Below are 19,292 nucleotides of genomic sequence, written 5' to 3'. Positions count from 1 at the left end.
GGGCGCTGCATTATTACCAACTCTGGGATGCAAAAGACACACTGCAAACTGGTCTTGACTGGTTTGTACGTGTAGCAATCGTGTGATGCTGACAGGTGACCAGAGCTATAATCCCTCCAATTTGTCTGGCCTGGAGTCTGCAGGCCTCCACGCAGTCAGTAAGTCACAGGCAGTCACATGTAGCTATGGCTTTAATCTGGGTCAGATTACTGTGAGCCACATCTAAACAAGAGCTGGTGTCCCCTGGGGATGGAGAGACGGTGGGAGATGCAGAGGGCTTGGAAACGAAATGAGGAAGGAGCGAGTGAGGGAGAGGAGGAGGAGGAGACGAGGGAGTGCAGTCACAAGAAATTAAAAGAAGAGGAAGAAACTGAAGCCAACACAAAACTTAAAAACATACACCTATAATATCTGGCAAGGAGAGTCTTATCTCTTCTCCGTGTTTTTACAGATAACACCAGGCCATCTGGCACAGATTCAGGTATCGATAAGTCCTTAAATAACTGCAGCTTTTAATTTTGTCTAGCACAACCAACTAAAACCATCTTTAAAGTGAATACCACTCGTCTCCTTCAGCAAGATTTAATAGAGTTCTCTACACTGGAAAAATAAAACAATGTGAGGGGCAACAACTGCTTCATTCATTGATTATGCAAGTTAATATTCATAATTATGTTTATTTATGCAGCACACAGTTTTAAAGGCAGCCTGCTGTAGGCTATTAAATTTTCAAAGATGAAACAAATAATCAAGGGAAGAATCTTCTTCATCTTGCTACATCTCTAAAACCACCAAATAAAAGTGGCACTAAGTTTGAGATGGTTAATTAATGCTGTTTATTAACAGGAAAATATTGTGATAATCATCATTTATTAAACCAGAATACCACACGCTCTCTGCTTTTCGACTCCGCTTTATATCTTTGTTGGAGAAATTTGATCTCTTTGGTGCAGTGGAGATCAGAAATATGATAGTTACAAGCCTCAAAGCTTTTACTGGAATAACTGACTTAGGGTTAATAAGGTGTAGTACCTGGGATGGACCAGGGTGGGGTGTCCTGGCTCCTCCTTAATTTCTGAGAAAAGCCGGTTGAACACAAGAGTCGGTGGAGATGCTTTTCCCTGTTGGAAACGCAAACAAATAGATAAATGTGGCACAAAACAAAAAAACAAACAAAAACAAAACTGCACATCTTCCATCCTCATATATTGATTGGTGAACAGCCTTCACAGCGCATTAGATAAATTATTACAAAAGCAATCAGATGCATGAACGTGCACACACACACGCACACACACAAATACGTGGAGAAAGACAGTGGAAGGAGAAAGAAATGTGCTGCACGTGGCGCTCTTGGAGCCATAATATAGTTAATATGCATGCATACATGTGAAAGGGGGATCATCCATCAGGCATCAGTTGAGACACTGGGCACGTTAGCGGGGGAGGGGGCGAGGAGCAGAGCAGCTTGGTACAACAGAGGAGAAGCATGCCGCTATGAATGAGTGAGCAGGGGGTGTGTCTATCGGGGGGGGGGGGGGGACCTGAGCGTGGAGGAAGGGGGAGGAAAGGAATGGGGGAAGGTGTCACAGGGAGGGAAATGATAACTGACCTTTCTCGCTGGGTCAGCATCAGCCAACTTGTCGCCAGTGGAGCAGATATCTAACGAGGGTTTCCTCACCTGGCTCTCCTCCTCCACCACCTTCTGAAAACAGAAGGAGAGAGAAAGAGAGATGGTGGTTAAATAGACGAGCAAAGACACCCCAAGGTTAAATACAGCAGAGAGCGAGAGGAAGACACAGATGTAGTGCTGCACCGAATACATTTGTTGGAATAGTCTGAACAACTCAAAATGAGCATTTCCGTCAGGAGGTGTGAGAATGCGAGGAAGCATGCGGATAGGAGAGAAATTACACCAGGCACGCAGACGCAGAGGGGGAAAGATGGAGACAAATGACACTCAAGATGTAAAGGATGGATACAAATGTGTGCAGAAGTAAGTGAACTAGCCTGAGCTGGCCATAATGCAGCTGTGAGGAAAACGAAGGCAGCGAGGAAATGGATAAACCTGGTGTCGCAGCCGAATGAGCCCGTAGTGGAAGGCCTATGACTAAAACAGGAAAAAAAGCCTAGCTGTGAGTCGACGCGGCCTGTTGCTACACGCTTCTGAGCGTGTCAGACATCGGCATACATGCAACGCAGCTGGAATCAAAACACGCGCTGTACAGGAAAATGTACGTTTGTGTTTCCTGTGTCAGCGTCATACCCTCAGAGGATGTTGAGTAAGACCTGCCTGCTGCCTCTAGTTTTGTCTATCTCACCGTTTCGTTTTGGGTTGAGGTTTTTTTTTTTATATCCAGGCCACGCTCGGCGAGAGGCCACAAGCTGATGTAGCTGATGCTTATCTGTGACAGGCAGGCCTGACACACATGCTCCGTGCATTTCACAAACATGGTCTACCTAACTGACAGGTAACAGAGACAGCAGAGGAACAACAATGCACAGCATCGCAATGCGAGCCGTTAGGGAGCCCACAGCGACCGACACACAGCAGATTGAGAAGGGAGATGCAGAGAGAAGAGAGATGGTAAGAAGAGGAAGGAGACGAAAGAAGAAGGGGAAGAGAAAAGTGTGAAAGCATCAATAATTGACTTAGTACCCGTTTAAAGCCCGCTATAAAACGTTTATCCACAAAACGCAGACACACAAGCTCTCAGTGAATAATAAACAGGCAGCTTTTCATCAGCTGGACTAGGGCTGGGCCATATTATACCGTTCACGGTAATACCGGTATAATGTTAGGCAACGATAGGAAAATGAAATATCGCGATAGAATGGGAGTAAAACGCGCATGCGCAGTGCCTTTGTTTTCATACGCACATGGCCGATTGTTGAGTGAAACAGATGAACCAGAATTGGTTTGTAAAAATGGTGCAACTTCAGTGATGTGGAACTGGTTTGGTGTTTGTCCGTCAGATACACAACAAAGCACATTTTTTTGCAGAACATGCAAGTGGCCGTTGTTATTGTCATATTTGTCGGACTAAGATGCTCTTAAATCTGGGAGTAATCTGGGTCCTAAACTCCGTATTTTTCAGGTCAAACAACACTGCAGCATCACTTAGAGTTAAAAACTGTCTAAATTCTTTCATCTTTAATAAAACGATCAGCATTGCTGCTTTACCAGGTGTAACTATAAAGTTTAACTTCCAGGCATCCATGAAAACAAAAGTTATTACATTTAACGGAGTTAGAAGTTAGCAGGAAGCTAGCGGAAGTTAGCTCGCTAGTTTCGCTAGTTACCTAAGCATGATATAGCATGTTCTGACAGAGAGATTTCTGAAAAAAATCAAACGTACAGCTCTGCTATCACTTCCAACATAAATGAAGACAGGAAACTAAACAGCAGTGACGTTTGTAGGGTTACTGAAGTTGGGCTAGCTGGTATATAATGATGTGCTACGTGATCGCTAGCGACACAGCTATGTTAGCATAACATAAACAGTGAAGCTGGAGGACGAACACTAACACTTTTCCACTTATAAAAGTTAACGTGAAGGTTCTTCATGGTTAGAGACAAATGCAATCGCATGGCAGGATGCTGTAAACGGACCAAACTTCAGTCAGGAGAACAACTGAGATAATCCATCCACAATACGAGGTTAGTCATTAATATACTGCAACAACATGGGAATAGAGCAGCTGCCAGAGAATTCAACATTAATGAATCAATGGTACAGAAGTGGAGGAAGCAAGAAGAATGAGTTTAATAAAGTTTGATTTATCTGACTGCTTTGTTTCGCTTAATGTGCCTTATAATCCCGTGCACCTTATGGTCCGAAAAATACGTACTGCACACTGCAGTTTAATGTTGCAAAGCACCTCTTTTTAACTTCAGTGGATATTATACATGGTTATGCTCAGGATATGTCAGCCCATTTCTACTGGAAATGCCTTTTGGTTAAACTTTCAGCAAGGAATTTGCATTTGCACTGTTACATTTTTATAAAGCTTTAATGTACATAAAAACCAGCTTCTTGTTTAAGTGAAAATAAATGGAAGGTTGTCTTTTTGCGCTAGTAATGTTGTGGAGTTGTATTTTGTCTCGCATCAATTATATCGTCGGTTATATCGTTATCGCAAATTTTCAAATATATATCATGATAAATATTTTTGGCCATATCGCCCTGCTCTAAGCTGGACTAAAGGATTTTCCTCTGTGCTGTACCGGCTAAGAGCTTGTGTCATTGCCAGCGCTAAACAGCCTCAGAACAATGCCAGCAAATAACTGTGACAGCCACGTATTAGCCGCTTATCATTTATACTGGTCCAGCAGCAGCCTCATTCAGCAGCTTAAGCATGTATTATTTACAAAAAACACAATTATTCACCTGTTACATATTCCACGAAGCACACATGATCATTTTTATTTATCTATTCACCTTCTGTTTCGCTACCTAGAGAAGCCACAGCGTCTTTCTTAAAAGAATTCATGTGGCCCTCGAAGAATTGATGTGACACACGGATACCTCTAAATGCCATCTTACTTGCACATAACAGTCGATACCAACATCTATTTTTAACAGCAATTAATTCACGGCAAGTGAATGTGACCTGTGACTTTATGCTCTGTACCTCCACCTCAAATCACAACTTCTATATTCATCAGCAAAAGAAAACAAAAAAACAAAACTAGTAGTAGTGATTTGCATGAGAGTTTTTCTGAACTGTATGTAGGGGGGATAGTCCCTTATTTACAAGGCCATGCATGAATGAGCATGTTCATGCAAATGTTAAAAGGCTGGAGCCGTATGTGTGAGCCAGGTGTGGTTGTTAGTCTGTGTGTATACAGACGGGACCTCGATCATTTGTGAATGTTTATGGTTAGTGTGTTTTTGGTTTTTTCCCGTTTCCCCTTCCAGCACTGCAGCACTGAGTGGAGGAGGGGGAAGGGACAGAGTGAACAGCTCAGAAAGAGAGAGGGGTGACAGGGAAGAGACAGAGAGAAGGAGGACTGACAGAAACCACGATGTAACCACTGCAGTGGTGTGGCGGTGAGCTGGGTCTGTCCAATGTAAAGAATGGTGTGTGTGTGTGTGTGTGTGTGTGTGTGTGTGTGTGTGTGTGTGTGTGTGTGTGTGTGTGTGTGTGTGTGTGTGTGTGTGTGTGTGTCAAACACATACAGAGGGAGCGCGTGGGCCAAACTGATAGTAACGTCAGGTCATACAGAGGTCTTTCATCTGCTTGATCTCTACAACGACAGATGTTTGGCTGCTAAGACGACTGACAGCTCATTAAAGGCTAGGTCTGCACCCTCCTTTGTCTGTGTGTGCATGTGTGTGTGTCTGTATTTGCAAGGACCAATTAGACCTTGAGAGCGAGGACATTACTGGTAAACAAGGACATTTTGGCCAACGCTCATTTTGGGGCTGTTTGAGGGTCAAGACTGTAGGTTTTATGGTTAAGGACAGAGAACAGATTAAGGTCCAGGGTTTTCCCCTCATATCTGACGCCAACTAAAGAAGTCTGGAAATTCCACCAAAGGAAAATCACCAGGAAATAAATAAATAAATAATAAAATTTAAACCCATGGCTTTGCTTCATTAGTTTTGCTTTGTTTTCTAATTTTAAACTACTTATTAAACCGCAGTCGAAAAAGTATCCCAATAAATGTTATCCTATAAAAGCTCATAAGAATTACACCAAAAGGATTATAATTTGATTCAATCTTTCATTTGATCGAGTCACAAAAGTTTAGAAGGTGTGAATTCAAAAATTTAATTTAATACAAATCGCTAGGTCTACCTGCAGTACTTTTAGTGCCCACAGAGAGGCCGCAGGCCACACTTTGGCAATCACTGATATACAGTCTGTGTGACTAATGGTGGTTACAGGCATAGTCACCCTTCAAAAGGAAACTCCCAGGGTCTGGGTTTTAGTATAAATGTGAGAAACACCCAGAAAACACAGTAAAAGAACAAGGCTGCAGGTGGGCCATTACTTCTGTATGTTCTGTACCCACACACAGACCAAACAAACATGCACGTGTGTGCGCTACACTAATGGCTGCCTGTCGCTCCCAGTGACTCCTGCATACCTGGCAGCTGACGGCTTAACGCCCACCACCCACTCACGCACACACGCACGCACACACCCCTGCTCATTATTCCTGCTGCTCTGCACTCTCTCTTCCTTAATGAATATGTGCCAGTGCAAACGTTTGCACATTTCGGCACTACTACCATTTTCCTCACCTTCCCACCCCCACCTTGCTTTATTAAAAACACACCAAACTGCTACTGGGTCCTAATCTGCAATAACGAAGTACCTCTCTTATCTGGGGTGCCTCTGCAACACACAAACACACAACTAACCCCCTTATGTCTCCAACCCTTTGTCAGGCTGAAGCTCGCCTTATGACAATGTGGATTAGCATTCCACACACTCACTCGGCTGAACTCTGCTCTGTTGATCCTAATCACCAGCAGTCTGCCTGCTGCTGCAGCTTCACGCTGGCTTGTCCCACCACTGTGTAGCTGGATGTAGCCGCAGCCATGTGAACTCACAGTGACCCATTTTTTCAGCATACGTGACATTTCTGCAGCAGACGCTTTAATGGAGTAGAAAGTGGTTTTTCTAATGTGTGTCTGTGTGTCTTTGTAAAGTGCCAGTAAATCAAACAGTAACAAGCGGCACTTTACTACGCAGGCACCCATGACTGTACATTAGCATGCACAGTCTGGCAGAGCAAATGTATTTAAGCGATAGCCCACACAGCAAAGGAGCATTTCAATGGGAGCATGGCATTCTCCTGTGAGCAGGGAAAAAAGAAAAGATGCTCTAACTGCGCATTTTTGCAGCTGGTTGAGGTTTTTGTTCATTTTTGCTAGAACCAAGATGAAGTAGATTGCATACCTCGCCACGTTGCCAACGAGCTGCTGCCTGACTGGGGTGAAGGCTGTCAACCTACAAAAGTTGACAGTGAATTTCTTCATACCTGAAGACTGCACTTCATTTAAGTGAGTCTCCTTCAGCTCATCCTGACAAGACAACAAGCAGAGTCTCTTTTTCCTACTCTTGGTGTAATTTATATGAACCACATATGAAACAACGCAGACTGACACACACACACACACACACACACACACACACACACACACACACACACAGCAAACAAGCCCGAGGTCAAGCGCCACTCCACTCCTGTCACGTGGACCCACTAAATGACTGCTGTCTCAGTGCACATAAACACACACGTGCAGTTACTCTTTGCTATAAATACACATCCGGTCCCCATACATGCATAATAAAACACACACCAGGCTTACCCCTCTAACAAACACATACACATAAGATGGAGCAAACTGGCACTTGCGGTCTCTGTTAGTTAACAAATCTCAGGAAAGTCACAGGTTACTTCAGCTCAAACTTGCACGATAAGCTGACAGAAAACCATTTCAGGAACTTATGTAAAAAGAAGTTACAGCTCATTTCCAGCTCCGTAAACTCTACTGGAGTAGGTCTGCAAAACTCGCAGATCAAAATAATCTCTGTTTATCTTATCACGAGCCTCTCACTGAAATAAGCTGTATTAACTCCTCCTGACTGGCTGCTCATCGCAAACAGAAGGTTTATTTGGGCTTGTGTGCTCACAGCAAAAGCCATGTGAATGCGTGACGACAACAGAATAAAATATACCCACTGTTTGACAATATACAGAGCCAAAAGTAGAAAATCCTACCTGAAACCGAGTGTTTAGAGCAGTCTGAAGCCTGAGCTTTAGGCTCGTAGGGATTATGTGCACATACGCTGACCTCATTATTTCAAAGTCTGACCATGTTTAATATGGGTATCCAGCATTGTAACAGCATATACAGAGAAGAAAATAAGAAAAGCATAACGTTTCACCTTTAACCTCCTAAGACCTGAACTCTTCCACGGCATGCATTTTTAATTTCTCTTTGATATTTTGTGACCTGATGAATGTAAAGACAAAGAATTACCTGATTTTTTGGTTTTACCTAATTTTTGTTTCTAAGAAAAATGAGAGCCACATATGAGGATATTTATTTAAAATTTCGATAGAACAGTAGCAGTATAATGTCCTCGTAAGTGGATATCAGGCCCTTGTAGAGCAAAATTGAGTATTTTGGTCTAAATACAATAATAATAAATGTGATGTCCACATATGTGGACGCCAGGTCCTAGGAGGTTAAAGTAAACTGTCCCTTTCTGTATTACTGAAAAGCTTTAAAAACAAAAAAGATGCATTACATCATTTTGAGTAATATTTCTCACCATTTTCTAGGAAAGAACAATTACTTGTATTGCAAATAAACATTAGCTGCAATTTTATTACTGAATCCCTTCTTTGCCTTCATTATAAATATTTTGCTCTTTGTTCAGAGAAAACACTACAGATGTGTTAAAACTTTAAAAGCCTGCCCAGGATATAAAAAGCTCATACAAACACAACAGCAAGTCTTGACACGCCTGATCTTATCTAGGCCATAATAAAGAGTGGGCAAGCCTTGATCTGACCTTTCATCCCACAGCAGCAGTGTGTTTGCGTGTTTTTAAAAACCCTTCTGTGCCCTCACACACACGCACAGCTGGGAACCACTCTCTTCACATCTGCTGAAACCGTGACATCAGTTGCTGGGTATGAAAACTGAAAGAAAACCCCAACGAACACCACAACCCATTTCAGGGGACATGAACGTAAGTGCGTCCCCATCCTCCAATCATTCATGTGCCTGGCATTCAGGAGAGGAATGGAGATGCTGAACGGATAGCAGCAGCAGGAGGAGGACGACGACAAAATGATGCAGCTTATTCTCCTTTTTCCTCTCAGAGGAGGAAGTGAAAATTGTGTGTGTGCGTGTTTCTTTAGGCAGTCAGAGAGGACTAGGAACACACACGTACGCAGACACACTCGGAGAGACAGTCACACCCTGTCTGTTTCTAGACCACATCCTGTACTGCTGTAGTCGTCAACTGTGTCAAAGATCGAGCAAGAGATACATTGTTTTATATACACTTCCTGGCTGAACTGCAAAAACAAGGCACATTTATTTATCTCTGTAAACTCAAAAATCACCAAACGGCTCAGACTTTTCCACTGTTTTTGATCCTTTAAGTAGGTATGCACAATGTTTAAAGTAGTGTCGAGTGTTTTTATTCACTTCATTTCCCTGTTGTGTTCCAAGGAAACAAAGATGTGTTCTTTACAACAAATAACTGACATATATTAAAATCGTTCAGCTGTACGAGAGATAACCATCGGCCACGGGGTTCTGGCTGATAATTGTGCATCCATAGTTTTTAATAGATCAAACAACATACTGTGCATTTGGGAAAATATAGAAATAATCTGTGGTTGCAGCAACACCACTTTCTCTGTGCAGCTCCCACTCAAATCACAATTTTTTATATCCGTCGACCTCCGCCGTGGTTTAGCCGCTTATCCTTTTGCCTGCAATTAAGATCAGACAACTGTACGCTGGTCTTCTGGGTTTGATTTGGGTTTTACTGGGTGCTCTGGTGGTCCCACCTGGCCCCCATACATAGACACAGACGCTGGAGGGTTTTATATGGAGGTCTTAATCCAGTAAGCCATTTATCCACGGACTGGGAGCCACACTTTGTTTCAGCAGCCAAATCAATAACAGCCCACAGGGGAACCGGGCAGCAAAGTGGGGCAATTAAAGGAATACACTTTTAGTAGAGGCTCTGTGATTAACTCACCATAGTGAAATGAGATCACTTCGAGGTCTGGCTGTTTGGTTCCTGACAAATATCAGTTACATTTTAACTTGAGATACTCGGGAGATTGCTCAACTAAATTTTTCATTCACTTTGGCACTGCAACGGCAGATAAGCGGGAAAGAAAACAGAGCAGGGCACGCATGAGGACAGGTCTGACAGGTGGACGCTGAGACAAACAGGTGACAGAAGGAAACAGGAAATAAAAAAAGGGGGGCAGCCGAGACAAATGAGGAGAAAGAACGACAGCATGTGACTGCTTGTCTGTCTGTGCCTTCCCCCAGACACGCACACACCTGTTCCTCCCCCTTTCCAAACACAAAGAGTAAGACTAAAGCCAGACAAGCACACTGATAAGCCAGACCAGTCATGCTCGACAGACACACACACACAGGTTCATTCCCAACTTGTGTTTGGCTTCGGGCCTTGAGTACATTTTTGCGCCACAAAGGCACTCTGTCTAGACAGTCATCACATGCACGTCAAACACACACACACACACACACACACACACACACACACACACACACACACACACACACACACACACACACACACACACACACACACACACACACACACACACACACACACAGCTTTTCCTCTCCCTGACAACATGCTGAACTCCTTCCTCTAACAGCTACAGTTCCAGTCAGCCATTTTACAATCCACACACTGCAGCCTTGATTGCGAGAACAAATGGGACCCAGTGGAGAAACGGTTAATGGGCAGTCTATGGCAGAAAATGAAGCGAGTTATAAAAGCCATCTCTCCCCACTAATAAACGCACAATCTACTGTCCACCGACTGTAGCTTTACGGCAGACGGGGGTTTAATTTGGAGAGCGGCAACACTATTTCTCTGGGATTCTTCACATAAAAAAAAACAAAAAAACAAACATGTTACAATTTTTCTCAAAAAGGCGCCTCTTGAAGCTCTCTCGATCAATTTTTCTATTCATCTCCCTCCCCCCCTTTCTCCGTTTCTCATGTTTCACCGTCAACTCCCAGGCGGCAGCTTCCAGTGTGTGTTCAAAGCAGTGTATGTGGAGGGTTGTAATGATGTTACCTCATGAATGGACAAATTGTCTGACTGGAATACACTATGTAGGCTGCACAGACTAAGGTAATCCCCACCCCCACACCTCACATACATACAGCCCCTATGACACTGTATATATTATTGTAGAGGGTGAAAAATATACTTCTGGTGAAAATGATTAATTTGCCACTGACTCTGTGGATAAAACCAGTTTTCCTGGGTCAAAATGGGAGGGTGATAGCTGACAGAAAACTGGATTTTTCTGTAATTGTATAGCCCCAAACGACCTGAAATAGTTTAATCGACCAATCCATAATCAAAAAATACCCTGAGAAACAGATAAACCTGTAGATATCTACCTTTCCTTTTACAAGTGATATCTCAACGTTTTGGGCAAAAAGGACAGCTCTATTTTGCTCATTTTCAGCTCTAGTCTTATTCTTGGACTCCACTAGAGTAGCTTTGAATGAGTCAGTCTTATACTGTGTGTTGGTAAAACACATCAGTTCAAGTGTCTATTTTTTTAGCTCCTTTTTCGCTAGCTTTAAACCAGCTTTCTTCTGATTGGCTGCTCCCAGCAAACAGAAGGTTTGAGCAGTTGAGCATTTAAAGCAGTTTAAAGTTTAAAGGCTGAGCATTTGGCTCACAGGGATTACATGCACAAAGTTCATAAATTGAACATTTAGTCATGTTTATTGAGAATCTAGTACTTTTAACAGTATATATATGAAAAAAAAAAAGGAAACGGCTCGTAGGTCAAACACCTACAAAAATGTTTGCTGGGTTTCAAATTCTCACCTTTGAAAAAGGTGCAGTACATATAAGAAATCCCTTTGAAATCTGGCACGGTATGCCATATATAATCTTAGCATCCCCAGAAGAAATGATGAAACACACTCAAAGGCATTGTGTGGTTGTTATCCACAGACATTGCATCAGTGGCAAGAAGTACAACTGCATTATGTCACTTGAAATCATCAGCCTGCACTGCAGTGATTAATAGTGATGAACAGACAGTGTGTGTTGCTAAATAATACAATTTTAGCCATAATCACACAGCTGTTTTAGAAAGGAAATATGATTCAGCCTTGTAAAAGAGAGACTGGCTGTAGCATTCGGAGGAAGATCTATGATATCTGAAATGTAATTTAGTTGCTCTCCCTGCTGCAGAGAGACAGAAAAACATTAAAAACAAAACTCCAACCAGGTTCATGTCACGTTCAGAGCAATATTATGCGAGTGTGATGGTTCTGACTCCCATCTACTCAAGGTAAGTCATTAGATTAACGTGATGCATTATAGGCCTGTAGTGAACGTGTCTAGTAACATTCATCCTGGAAATGAGGGTGTGATTTTTTTATTTTTTCTAATCTTCACCCGACTCAAACACAGAGGGCAAACTGAACGCACGTGAGCTCACCATCACTAGCACAGCAGCTCAGTGCGACACGTTTCCTCTCCAGGGCCCACACCCACCCCCACCCCAGTACGTTAATTATGAAAGCTGTTGGGGGCTCACCTAAGTGAGTCAACCAAGCCAGGAGCCGCAGACATATGCGCACGCGAGTGAGCAGACATCTGATCAAACAGCGGCTCCTTCAAACAGCAAAGGGTAGGAGGATGACGTCGTTTCTGCGAGCAAACTGTCGCGCACCGATGTGCACGCAGACTCGAGCAGACACACTTCGTTCTCCCAGGAGGACGCAGCGACTGAGAATGAGGCCAGTGGGCCCTTGTCGTCTCTGTGGATGACTGTACTCATCACGTGAGCTTTACTTGGGCCTGTGTGTGTGTGTGTGTGTGTGTGTGTGTGTGTGTGTGTGTGTGTGTGTGTGTGTGTGTGTGTGTGTGTGTGTGTGTGTGTGTGTGTGTGTGACAGAGATTTAACATCTTTAAAAACCAAAAGAGAAACTCTAGAGAAACGTGCCACCATAGGATGCTGTGCAGAGGTAGGTTACTAGTTCAAATCTGAAATTAGGGACAAAGATGCACACACTCTGCTGTTGCCATCAAAAAACACAAATCAGCTGCCTGGTTTTCTATATAAGGGAACTTGGCTTACTATTCATATTGGATGAAACAACTCGGGAGTGCTTGGAGATAGAGGGGAGTGAGAGAGCTGCAGAGAGGACGAGCGTTGCTAAGCAGACTGAAAGCTGAGAGAGGCTGTCAGTAAGCCAGCATTGCACTGCTATCACTACAGAGAGAGAGAGACAGAGAGAGACAAAAAAACAAAATGGAGACACTGCCCGACCCTGTTTCTTTGCAATGAATTACACAGCACCCACTGAAAGGCCTCCTAATGCATGCTGAAGACTGCTTCGAACAGCCGTTCGGTAGCTAAATAGGAAACAATCCTGCATTAATTTATCCCAAATTGTCATTTGAAGAAAAGTCTGGTGAAAAATAGAAACAAATACACTTGCCCTTTTAAGAGGGAAGCAAAGGCAAGTGCCTCACAGTGAAGTAGGTGTTTAAATGAGAGGTTTAAAGGTTTTACTGCAGGAGTCGCCCCTGACTAAAACCTCGTATGCGTACGTATCGATCTGCGGTTTGTTTACTTCTTGCTCAGTTGTAACATGGAATACTGCAGTAAATGTCAGTGCTTCGCTGGCCATCGTTGTCTGCAACAAGGCCAGAGGAAGGCGGGTGGGAAGGAGGAGGGAAGGATAGGGGGGTGGAGAGACATGGAGTAAGGAGGCTATCCCAGTCGCTACAAACAGAAAGCTCCACCTGGCCAAAACGACCCGCAGGGTAAAATCTATCACAGACACATGGAAAAGCAGACAGTTAAATCCAAACTGGCCCTAGGTCCTCTGACTGTTCTGCAGGGAGCTCCGGTCTCATCCATATTACATGCAGGAGCTTGTTTGAAGCTGCTCCACTGCTCCCTCTCTGCATGGGCAGCTTGGCTTTGCTGTTTGGGCCCCTCAGGCTCGACACCCTCTCCATCTCTCCCTCTCCCCTTCATACAAACACAGCTCCCATAATGCAAATCCATCAGCTCCCGTCACTCTTCCTCCATTTTTCCTCACAAGCTCTGGCTTTCAAAATAACCTTCCGAAGACCTTTGCAAAATTTAAATGTTCTTCCTGAACGTGGTTCACTGAAAAGATGAAACCTGCACATAGAAATCCTCCCGACATTTGGCCAAAGGCTGCTGTTAATTTCCACCCTGTCTGCACCAAGCTTCATGTACCAGAGCCTATGATAGGTGAACTCGATCGCCAGACTTCCTTCATTAACACACAAGACACATTCAATGTCTGATGCAAGGTCTGACAGCAGTCCAAGAAAAGCACAGTTGGGATTGGCAAATCTCATTACGGTTGAGTCAGAGCTCTAAGTGAACACACCTGGGTGTAGATCAAACAGACTGAGTGAGAGACCAGGGCGGTGATAAATCTTTGTCCTGGCTCCACAGTGACGCTGATGAGTGGAGAGCAGACCGCAGCACGGATGGAGCGCCGTGACTCACGCTGCAGGATAGGGTTGGCGTGGTGAGGGGGAGGAAGTGGCTGGTTTCTGGTTGGGTTTGTGTGTGAGAGTCTGGCTGCTTCTCTGACTGAGTATGACCCTTTGACTTCCTTTAAATCACAGACTCCGCACTGTGTCATCCAAACACTAGCCTGTGCTTTCATCGCTCTAATAAAAGATATCACGCAAACACATTCAAAGCCTGTGTCGAGGCTTCTGTCATCCAGCTCCGATGGCACAAACTTTGAGAGTTTTGGGGTTTGAAATTTCAGAGTCAGCCTTCGCTCCTCTGCTGCTTTACAGAATAGAAAATGAGGCAGATTGGATGTCTGCCAGAGCAGCTGACAGAAAAAGGCGACCTTGCCAAAAGATTTGCCATCGGTACACTGTGAAGGCTAGAAATCTTCACTCAGCGTGAGTCACTCTTACGAAGAACTGCTCTGCTTTCGGACTCATCTGGAATCAGGATGCGTTTCAGCCAGCACATTTTGATAGTGATGACAGAGAAAATTTCTGGCATAACAAAGTGCACTTGTCACAGGAATTGGTTAAACTGTAGCCAGACTGTAAACCACAAGGAACTCGTCAGAAGATAAAGTCAAGGGCAATAAGTCTCCATGAAGGTTGAGCCTCCTTTAATAACAAAGTTGTTGTTTTTTTTTTGTTTTTTTACATGAAAGCCCAAAAGAAGAGCTGGACACGCAAAGAATAAGTGTCAAACCTTGTAGACACGCCACTTTATTGCTCGGTGGCGATGGAGAGACTTTTCTCTTAGCTTGCGTGCAAGGATGCTGAAGTGCACTCCAAAGCCCCAACCCATGCAACCCTTAATTATGCTCCCATAGCTTAAGTATACTCAAATAAAAACCCATACTATACCTTTTATGGATGCTGTTAAGTAATTAATTGCATCTGGAGGTCAACAACCTCAAGGACTGTCTGCTACTTAGTTTAGGTTGTGAACAGTTGCAGTGGTGCTGTTGGAGATCCAGAGGGAAATCCAGATCCAGGAGTCCTCCATTTACAGTATCTAGATGAGCTGGTTTGGACCCCAGGAGGATATGGTATAAAGAAGACTGTATGTTTGCATATCTAGTGGCTTAAGAAACATCCCAGAGATGGATGAGTCCCATGAGTGTCGTCACTGCAGGTGGGAATAGCGGAGAGATAAACACATCAAGAGAAAATGGGAAGAGAGGAGACTGGGCAAAGCTTAGAATGTCCCTTTTCCCCATCCTTATTAATGCAGTCCATTTCCCAGTTGTTAACTTCACAGATTTGCCCGGAGCAACATCACCCAGGCTCCTGGAGAGAGGAGGATTTACAGGGTATTAGGGCTGCCACAAACGATTATTTTGATAGTCGACTAGTCACCGATTATTTTTGCAATTAGTCGACTAATCAGATCATCATCCATTGGACATAAAACGTACAGCTTATTGCACCAGCAGCATCTGCTCTTATATAACTATCATTAGCTTACAGCTTTAAGTGTTTAAGGTCTGTGCTAACTAAAAATAAAGAAAGACAAGATGATAGTTTATTAAATTTGAATGAAATTTGCAGATTGTTTCAGTGAAGTTTAATAAACTCCTTGCTATCTAAAATATAACAGGACACCGGAGTATATTCTCGAGCATCTCACACTTCTGATAATCAGCTGTCTGCTTGACTTTATTCAGCTGTGTAAAAACTATAACTTTAATCTCAGCCAAACCGATTTACTCAGGAACAAATAAAATACAAAAAAAGCCAAACAATAACATTTTTAAGTTATCTAAGTGACTTATATATCATGTTTAACCTGAGTAGCGAAAGACGGCGGTGGGTTTGAAAACGATTTGCCGGGAGTCCGGTGTTCTCACGGCGCTAGTGACCTAGCCCCCGGCTCGCTAACGAGCTAGTGGGTAACAGACGTCTCCGAAAACGTCGGAGCGCTTTTGAAAATATGCGGTGTCCTGATAAACTGAGCAGATATTTGAGGTTTACACAGCTACATTCTCGCCTGAAAATATGTTAAATGTTTATTTTGTGACCCATAAAGAATAACAAGAGTAATAGTAAAACTAAGTAGCTGCCGCCATTGTTGGAAACTGAGCTGGGCTGCGCTATGAATTCTGGGACAGAGCTACTTCTTCTTCGGGGTTTAACGGCAGCTGACATCCTTGTACATGCAGTGCTGCCATCTTCTGTTTCAGTCCGTTATTACACTCTTAAATCCTACTACTCATTCCTGCGTCTTTTGTGATCTTACAAAGCTTCAAACGACGCGTCGACTATTAAATCAGTCGTCGACGATTTTGATAGTCGACGTAATCGTGACTAGTCGACTAATCGTGGCAGCCCTACAGGGTATACAGACTGAAAGACTTCTAGAGCAAGCGGTTCACTGTGCTTCAATTTGAGACTCCAAGCTTAAGGTCACAACAAGGCATCGCAACTAGGTTCAGTTTGATAGAGGCAAATGGAGAGAAAATCAAACAGGCAGGAACACACTTGTGTGGAAAAAAACAAGTCGTTACCCATCAGGGAAATAAATGGGGATTTATTAGTCAGTATTTCCCCCTGCTTTTCACAGAACTGCAGTACGCATGACTGATATGCGTTTTGGCCAGGATTGCGGTTGGCAGCCCATTGGGATTCAACGACACGCCTTTGATATCCGTTGTTTATCTGCTTGTCTCGGAGATTGGGGCTGTAGGAGAAACTATAACACTGCCCATATGCCGGGCGTCTACGTGTACTGTCTGATGTGTACATGGTGCTCCTATGGAAAGCGGCGTCTCCGGGGTTCTCCATTTATATCTTCATTAATCACCGTTCCCACCGGGAGGCCGCACAGAGGAGTCTTTCAAATGCAAACGCGTTCTCTCTACTTGCACACAACACACACACAGCCCCTTTACAGTATACCCACCAGCGTAGCAGCTCACAACACGCACAACCTGTCCGGCTGTCTTTCAGGAAGACCTGACAGTGGACAGTTAATCTTCTCGTCAACTGATCGATTAATTAATACCAAAACTCCTCATTATTCTGTTTTCTTCTAAAGCCAACTAAGCAAACGAGTCAGGCGTGTTTTGATCCAGAAACCTCTCTCTGCTTGCATCTTGTTTGAACTCGCAGCCCCACTATTCTCACTTTGTTCTCAATCTCGTTTTCCTCAGAAGCAGCAAACTGGTCTGGCGCCCTGAGGGGGAGCGAGCAAGAGCGCAGTGAACATGCAAATAGGCCATCCGTCGAGGCTTCTTTTAAAAGCCCGCAGGACGTTTAGCGGGGAGGGGCTTGGCAAATGTGTTTAGTCTGTGTGAGTGCTGGCAGACGTGGCAGAGGCTCCGCTGTATCTGGACAGACCTGTCTGTGCTGCCCACTGCTGCGGCAGGCTCACGTCAGGCCCGGAGCAGCACAGTTTCCTCTTATTTTTACTTTATTATCCAAAATAAAGAGCAGCAGCTGTTCCAGCCCAGTGATGGTACATTTCTAAATGTGGGGCTGTGGTGAACGGCACAGGCTGATGAACTGTGGCAGAGGCCTGTGGTCATGTGAAACCTAAAGCTTTAAAGGATGATTCTTATCTATTTCAGACAAAGACTAGGAAGTAATGGTTTGGGCACTCCTCCAGCGAGCTGCAACTCTGTTATAGAGCTATGATACTGGCACTGACCTGACGATGACATACCAGAGGCCCCTCAGCTAAGCCCCTCCTACCTTGAGAGGCCCCTTTTAGGCCTTTTACAACAGGCTGCAAACATGGGCCAAGGCATGGCTCGTTATACACAGACTGTCTCCCACACCAAACTACATACAGGCCTAATAGACTGTAGGTTAGTGTGGGCCAGCGTCCAAAAAGCGGCCGTGTATTCAGTATAAGGGGACAATTGTTCTAAGGAAAATGCACAAACAGACAGAAATATGTGTATGTGTGTCCTTCTTGTTAGCTGGGGAAATACAAGCTAGCAGGCATGTGATTGGCCAATAAAGAGGGCTGTTACAAGCAACATTTGAGGTTGAGGTTAATTTCACGTTGGAAGAAAGGAAATTTGAGGTCAGAGGCCAAACCCCCCACCCCAAATAAATAAATAACTAAAAAGTGGAGCAGTTTTGAGTAAACCATATTCAGGGCAACGTGTCCTGGCTCTAACCTCACATCCTTTCATAGCCTTTACTTCTCTTATTTGCTCAAGTTTCTTGCCCTCAGGCGGTCAAAGATACCGTGTTGCCCGATGCTGCTTCAAATGAATGCATGCGACAGCAGAAGCAGTAGAGAAGTGAACTTGGGACACTGATTCGCATGTCTGAACACAGACAGGAACTTATGTAACACTGGCTGTGCCCTCTGTGTAAAAAAAAAAAAAAAAAAAAGTCTGCTCCTTTCACTCTTCTTGTTTCCTTCTTCCTCCTCCTCCTCTTGATGCACCCTCCCCTGCCACCCACCCCCACTCTATTCAGTGTTCGTGTCACCCGGCAACTCGCCATATCCATCAAGGAGACCCGATCAATAGGCGCTGGCCTTTCTTCCCCATCCACCTCGCAGAAGCGCACAAGTGGTCTTATTGCTTATGTAATGATTGACTTATCGGGTCATTTGGCTGCCTACTTTGCTACTGTTCGCCAATTGGGGCCAGGGAGGGGGCATTGACTGTTTACAGATACATGTGAGAACGTCTGATTTGGGAGAAAGGGGGTAATGGTGAGCAATGGGTGGCAGCGTGAAGACCAGACTGCGGGTCTGAGGGCAGGAATCCAAGAGAAGGCAGGCAGTTTGAATGTCGAGGGGAGGTAGATGAAGAAGGCAGGCGCAGCGAACGATTAGCATGCTCGCCAAAATCCAATTAGACACCGCCCAAGAGAAAGACTGACAAGCAGACAGACAAACAGCCCAGGAGACAGCCAGAGAGTGCAGCTGCACCGGTCTGCGGTAATGAAGTCACTGGTTTCCAAATAGCAAATAGAGGAAGCCAGAAAGATGCAGCTGTCTGCCGTCTGTGCCGCAGCCACTGTGTCAACCC

General features: G+C 44.2%; 1 protein-coding gene across 2 annotated transcripts in view; it reads right to left on the bottom strand.

Moving 5' to 3' along the window:
* Nucleotides 1–19,292, bottom strand: part of skila (SKI-like proto-oncogene a) — a 33,441-nt gene that overhangs the window by 7,033 nt on the left and 7,116 nt on the right. For both annotated transcript variants that reach the window (XM_085388312.1, XM_085388310.1), the window contains exons 3-4: nt 1,613–1,705; nt 1,033–1,121 (exon numbers count right to left, since the gene is read on the bottom strand). In XM_085388312.1, coding sequence (XP_085244438.1) covers nt 1,033–1,121; nt 1,613–1,705 — 182 coding nt within the window. The remainder of the gene's footprint in view (nt 1–1,032; nt 1,122–1,612; nt 1,706–19,292) is intronic.

Source organism: Rhamphochromis longiceps, linkage group LG18 (genome assembly GCF_057381845.1).
Source record: "Rhamphochromis longiceps isolate RC_006_pf linkage group LG18, R_longiceps_female_GT1.1, whole genome shotgun sequence".
Taxonomy (NCBI): Eukaryota; Metazoa; Chordata; class Actinopteri; order Cichliformes; family Cichlidae; genus Rhamphochromis; species Rhamphochromis longiceps.
Note: the sequence above shows the minus strand (reverse complement) of the source record. Positions and strands in the feature narration are given on the sequence as shown.